Genomic DNA, 7,212 nt, shown 5'->3' on the forward strand with positions numbered 1-7,212 from the left:
ATGACCACCAACATTGCTGAGTCAATTAACTCAATGTTCTTGGTGGAAAGCGAATTCCCGATTACTACTCTATTCAATTCTATAAATAGGAGGTTTTCTCAAAAGTTTCACAAGAGGCGTATGGTGTTGGCCAACACATCAACCATATGTTTCCCTTCCGCTGAAAGAAAAATAAGAGAAAATGTGACGATAGGCAATACACTATTGGCCCATCAAATAAGCTTCCACACTTTTAGCATCATTGGTCACGGTGCAGTGGCTATGGTTGGTCTAAACAATAGAACATGTTCTTGTAGAGAGTTTGACTTGGACAAAATACCTTGTCCACATGTTATTGCAGCGATAAGAACCCAGTTCGGGGATGATTATGGATTAAGAGTTTATGATTTTGTTTCTCCATATTATTCAGTATGGTCATACAAACATGCATATGAAAGATCAATTCATCCAGTGTTATCTGAAGAATTTTGGGAGCTTCCTCCAGAGCTTTTGGAGAGTAAAATACCTTGTCCATATGTGGTGTGCAAGTCAGGAAGAAAGAAGAGAAAGCGGGCACCTTCATTCTTGGAGCGAGGTTCAAAGAAGAAGAAAAATAAATGTTCCATATGCAAAAGAGCTGGTCACAAAAGAACTACATGCAGTCTCAGAGAGAGACAAAATGAAGAAACAAGCAGTAGTGTAGCTTCTTAAATTCGTACTTGTAACTGAATCAATCTGTTTTGTACTTGCAACTGAATCAATGTACTATGTTGGCTGTTTTTGCTATTGGTCTTTACATGTGGATATTGTTTGTTTACAGTATAAGGTTTTTCCCTTAAAAAGTATGTAAACAACTAGTGGTTGCTTAAACAAACATTAGTTGTTTCAGAAAATATCTAATTATTTATACTGGAAAATTATTGCTCATAAAAAAAATTGGTAAGCAACTACTGATTGCTTAAACAAATAATTGTTGCTTACAATAAACAACATGATTATTCAGGAAACTCATATTTTACAATTAGAACTCCACTACGTGTGAAAAGTCAATAAACAATTGTTTAAACAAATAACGATTGCTTATAATGAACAACAAGAAGTTGTTCAAGCAACTCCTGATTGCTTATACAATAACCTTGTTGTTCAAGCAACTCCTGATTGCTTATACAATAACCTCGTATCTCGTAAAAAGTAGGTAAACAACTAGTGGTTGCTTAAACAAATAATTGTTGCTTACAATAAACAACAAGAAGTTATTCAAGCAACTTATGATTGCTTATACAATAACCTCATATCTCGTAAAAAGTAGGTAAACAACTAGGGGTTGCTTAAACAAATATTGATTGCTTATAATAAACAACTAGTGGTTGCTTAAACAAATACTGATTGCTTATAATAAGCAACAAGAAGTTGTTCAAACAACTCCTGATAGCTTATACAAGAATTTCAATTGGACATTACTTGATTGATCACAATTGAAAATTAGTTAATATAATAACTCTGTTTCTTGTAAAAACGAGTCGTTTGATAATTATTAAAACCAACTTAGTAATTTGATCACAATTGATCATCAACTGATTGACTTTACTAATAGTATAACTATAACTTATTGATCAAGTGATAATGGAATCAATGTTGTTTGATTATATGAATATCTGAACATCAACTTATTGACTTGACAACAATTCAACATCAAACGAGTCGTTCAATGAGTAATTAAACACAACTTAGTAATTTGATCACAATTGATCATCAACTGATTGACTCTACTAATAGTATAATTATAACTTATTGATCAAGTGATAATGGAATCAATGTTGTTTGATTATATGAATATTTGAACATCAACTTATTGACTTGAAACAGCTGAACATCCAACTTCCCGTTTGATGGGTTTTAAAGTAAACAACCAATAGTTGTTTGAACAACTTCTTGTTGTTTATTATAAACAATCAGTATTTGTTTAAGCAGCCACTAGTTGTTTATTATAAGAAATTAGTATTTGTTTAAGCAACCCCTAGTTATTTACCTACTTTTTACGAGATATGAGGTTATTGTATAAGCAATCGGGAGTTGCTTGAACAACTTCTTGTTGTTTATTGTAAGCAACAATTATTTGTTTAAGAAATCACTAGTTGCTTACCATTTTTTTATGAGCATATTTTCCAGTATAAATAATTAGATATTTTCTGAAACAACTAGTGTTTGTTTAAGCAACCACTAGTTGTTTACCTACTTTTTAAGGGAAAAACTTTATACTTTGTTTAAGCAATCACTGAATGTTTAAGCAACCACTGAAACTGTTAAACAACATCACGTTGTTTTAGTAAACAACCACATATAAACATCATAAAAAAGACTGAATGTTTAAGCAATCACTGAATGTTTAAGCAACCACTGAAATTGTTAAACAACATCACGTTGTTTCAGTAAACAACCATATATAAACATCATAAAAAAGACTGAATATTTAAGCAATCACTGAATGTTTAAGCAACCACTGAAACTATTAAATAACATCACGTTGTTTTAATAAACAACTATATATAAACATCATAAAAAAGACGGCCAATATAGCAAGAATTTTTTTGTATGTCCATAGCATATTCTACAAGTTATCCATAAATAGTCATCATACTTACACATCATGAAATAGTCCAACAAAAAGATCCACCACAAATTTTTCAACATACTTCCAAATCCCTAGTTTATGGTTTCATTCTTTCTAGACATCTCCACAGCACCTCTCTTGGAACTTTTTCGTAAGCCTTTTCTAGGTCGACAAACACCATGTGCAAGTCTTTCTTCTTATCCCTATACTGCTCCACCAACCTCCTCACAAGGTGAATGGCTTCCGTAGTCGAACGCCCAGGCATGAATCTGAACTGGTTCTCCGAAATAGACACTATCATCCTCATCCTTGCTTCCACCACTCTCTCCTAAACTTTCATTGTGTGACTCAACAGCTTGATACCCCTATAGTTGCAGTTTTGGATATCCCCCTTGTTCTTGTACAATGGGACCATGGTGCTCTATCTCCACTCTTCAGGCATCTTCGATGTCCTAAAAATAACATTCAACAACCGCGCAAGCCACTCCAAGCCTCCCTTGCCCACATTCTTCCAAAATTCTACCGGGATTTCATCAGGCCCGGTCGCTAAAACAAACACAAAAAATTAAGAAAAAAAGGCAGCCCGATGCACAAAGCATCCAGCGTTAGCAGGGTCCAGGGAAGGGCCGCACACCAAGATAGTCTAGCTACTATCTTTAAGTAACATGAAAAATAATTTTAGGGTATTTGATCACTATCATATGCTAGTTACTTTGTATAAGATGTTTGTAGGAGGCCATATGCATCTTAAAGATTTCTCATTTTGAGAAAGGCCTAAGATATATTCAAATATTACCTGACAGGCCTGGAACTCTAACATTTTCTGGTTCGCCATGCATGTTCTATCGAGAAAGCAATAATTTGCAAAGCTGTCGTTGAGAAATTCAAGAAAAGCATTTTTTTTCAGGTACTTGCAGCTCCCAATTGCTTAAACAACAAGTTTCTGCTTCCTAACAACAAAATATGGGTTTTACTGATGGTTCTTCTAATGCAAGAGAGGACAATTCTATGTGATTATGCGGAGACCTAAGGCACGGAGAGGAATTGTGTAAGGCAAAGGTCACAAATAAATGGCAACCAGTTGTTGGTGCTTAGGCTGCTTTTTTCTTCAAGCGACTAACTCAACATTGAGCAAGGAGTAAATTTCTTAGGATGCATGATCAAAAAGGGAGGAGGATCACTAGACACAATTGAGCAGTAGGAGTGTCTACTCACATTTGTTAGTGAAGATGAAATTTATAACACGCTGGCTAGCATAAAGCTCCATGCCCTGATGGTTTTACAGCATTTTACCAACACAACTGGCTCTTAGTGAAGGCAGAGACAAATTGTATCGTTCAACATTTTTTTGTAAACATTGGCAATGAGCTATCTCATGCTCTTGATTACACTACTCCCTCTGTGTAATTTGTTTGTCTTACTTTCCCTTTTAGTCCGTTTAAAAAAGAATGCCTCTTTCCTTTCTTGGAAACTCTTTAATTCTAACTTTCCACATGACATTTTTAAAACCACAAGATTAAAGAGCATTTTGGTAATTCAACATATATTTAGTTTAAGACCACAAGATTCAAAAGTCTTTTTTAATTTCTTAAACTCCGCATCAAGTCAAAACCAAACAAATGAATTGAAACAGAGGGAGTACTATTATTCAACTCCTAATGTGTAGACAAACTCCTGCATATGGTATTCATCGACCTAGAGAAGGCATACGACAAAGTCCCAAGGGAGGTTCTATGGAGATGCTTGGAGGCTAGAGAAGTACATGTGGCATACACTAGGGAAATGAAGGACATGTTTGATGGAGCCAAGACCAGAGTTAGTACAGTGGGAGGAGACTCGGAGCACTTCCCAGTGGTGATGGGGTTGCATCGGGATTAGCTCTTAGCCCATTTTTATTTGCCTTGGTGATGGATGAACTAACGCGACAAATTCAAGGTGAGGTGCCATGGTATATGTTATTCGCAGATGACATCGTTCTGATTGACGAGACTTGCAGCGGAGTTACCACTAAGCTGGAGGTTTGGAGATAGATCCTAGAGTGTAAAGGGTTCAGGTTTGTAGGACCAAGACATAATGCTTGGAGTGCAAGGTCGGTAACGTAACACATGACGCTGGCGGGGAAGTGAGGCTTGGTACTTAGGACATTCAAAAGAAAGGAAGTTTCAAGTATCTTGGGTCCATTCTCTAAGAAAATGGAGATATTGACGTAGATGTCACACATCGTAATGGGGCAGGGTGGATAAAATGGAGGCTCGCATCCGGAGTCTTAAAAAGGTGACACCAAAACTTAAAGACAAGTTCTACATAATGATGGTTAGACCAACTATATTGCATGGGGTGGAGTATTGACCAGTTAAGAACTCTCACGTTCAGAAGATGAAAGTTGCGGAAATGAGAATGTTACGATAGATGTGTGGGCATACTAAGAGATATAGGATCAGAAGAAATGAAGATATCCGGGACAAGGTGGGAGTGGATTTGGTGGAGGATAAGATAGGGGAAGTGAGGTTGAGATGGTTCCGGCATGCGCAGAGGAGATGCACGGATGCCCCAGTGCGGAGGTGTGAGAGGTTGGCTATGGACAGTTTCAAGAGAGGCAGAGGTAGGCCGAAGAAGTATGAGGAGAGGTGATTAGACAGGACATGGCGCAGGTCCAGCTTACCGCGGACATGACCTTAGATATGAGGTTATGGAGCACTCAGATTAGGGTAGAAGGTTAGTAAGTGGTTTATTGTTGTCCTATTTATCCTTCATACTAGTTAGTCGTAGTATTATTCTTGTAGTTCCTTGTCTTTCGATTTCTGTTAATATTATTGCTTCTTGTACTTCGATTATCTTATTATTTTGTGATAGTTACAACTTTTTTTTTTCCAGTCAGCTTTCTCATGCTTTCTATAGTATTTTTGCCATGACTTTTTATACTGCTTTGCATTGCTTGTTCTGGTGCCGAGGGTCTACGAAAACAGCATATCTACCTCTCAAGGTAGAGGTAAGGTATGCGTACACTCTACCCTTCCTAGACTCCACTGTGTGGATTTCACTGGGAATGTTATTGTTGTAAGGTGTAGACATTACAAAGTAGCACTTCCAGCCTGTAGCTCGAATGAACGTCAGTTACACACTGATTTTCAAGATTGTTACTAACAGATTGAAACCGCTCATGAAATCTTTGATCAGTAATTGTCAGAATGCTGTTGTGTAAAGAAGCAGCACAACAGATAATATGCAGAATTACCATTACAATCATGGGAAACATAGGTCCAATGAAGGTTGACATTGTGATAAGTTGGTATTTTATACTTTTTTAACTGAGACCTTTGTAGTGATTATCTAGAAAAATAGTGCATTTATTATGGTTTATTGCATTTTGCATGTTACATGTGTTTGAGAAGAGATTTGTAAGAAAAACAAATCAAAAGGAGCAAAAATGAACAAAAGGCATACATTCTGCACAATGATGGCTTTATGCAGTCATGGAGAAGACTCATGAGGTCCTGATGGTCAAAGAAATTGGTCTACGCGATAACAGACATTGGAGCACGAACACGTAGAATTGCTTGGCTGAGCGAAAGTATGGGTCGAGTGGAGAAGAAATTTTTGGTCATTTTTTTTTTTTTTTTTGACGCAACCTAACAATTTCTTCTTTTTCTTTTTCTTTTTCTTTTTACGCAACCTAACAATTTCTATTTCCTGCTGGAATTGAATCCTGGTCACCAAGGTTTGCACCCACATCATTGACCACTACACTAGACCAGCCCCTTCGGTGTTGATAAGTTTGTTTTGTTTGGTATTCACAAATATTGGTTTAGTCTATTTATATTGCCTAAGCAGGTGACCAGAGCTATCTCACAACTGTTGCAAGCCTCTCCATGGGAAGGAGTCGATCTAAAAGCTACAGGGGCAAAGTAAAATAGAAGGATGTAGGCATACCTTCAGAAGAGGGTAGCCTGGGAGTATCTAATATCCAACTCCCCAACAATACAGCTATTCCTAAACAGATTAGGAATATCTTCTAAAAATGATTCTTAGGGTATCTTTGTGAAGCCAGCTATGAAATGGATTACGGCGTAACTACAAATAATTAGACTATTTGGTCCATTTGTCTGGTCAAGTAATTAGTTGTTCAGTGTTGATTGGATGTAATTGAATGAACGCGATCACACTCCAATAGGATGGGTATGGTAATTGCATGGTATAATTACATTCAATGTGAGAGCATTTAATGGGTGCATTCAGTGTTAACTTAAGAAGTAAAAATATTTTTGGTAGTCTCAATTCCTCAAGTTGCTCGTGGCATTAAACCCTGTAATTTAGACTTCCGATTCAATATCATATTGGACATGATTGTGACGTTTTTTTATTTTGTAGTTCTTGGCATTCTTTAGGACCATTGCACTTGGTTTGCTCTCCTAATTGCTGTGATAGTCATATCTGTCTCTAAAATAGCTGATTTGACTAGGGAAGATGGATAGTATTGACCAACTAGAATCAGAGCAATGCACCACTTTAGTGGAGTTTCTAATGGTTCGTTTACCATCCATAATGACATAAAGCAGAGGCCTCAAGCATGGACTACAGTGCTTCGTTTTGTAAAATGTATTCCATGGATGGCTTCATTCTTT

The 7,212-nt window shown here is 36.7% G+C and overlaps 1 protein-coding gene across 1 annotated transcript; it reads left to right on the forward strand.

Moving 5' to 3' along the window:
* LOC132644330 (uncharacterized) lies at positions 1 to 690 on the forward strand. Its single transcript, XM_060360918.1, has one exon. It carries the CDS (start codon positions 1 to 3, stop codon positions 688 to 690), a length of 690 nt encoding a protein of 229 aa, XP_060216901.1.
* Positions 691 to 7,212: the final 6,522 nt, after the last annotated feature.

This window comes from Lycium barbarum, chromosome 6 (assembly GCF_019175385.1).
Source record: "Lycium barbarum isolate Lr01 chromosome 6, ASM1917538v2, whole genome shotgun sequence".
Classification (NCBI taxonomy): Eukaryota; Viridiplantae; Streptophyta; class Magnoliopsida; order Solanales; family Solanaceae; genus Lycium; species Lycium barbarum.

Excerpts from the sequence above, each read along its gene's own strand:
- LOC132644330 (XM_060360918.1), top strand. The coding sequence starts at position 1 with ATGACCACCAACATTGCTGAGTCAATTAACTCAATGTTCTTGGTGGAA.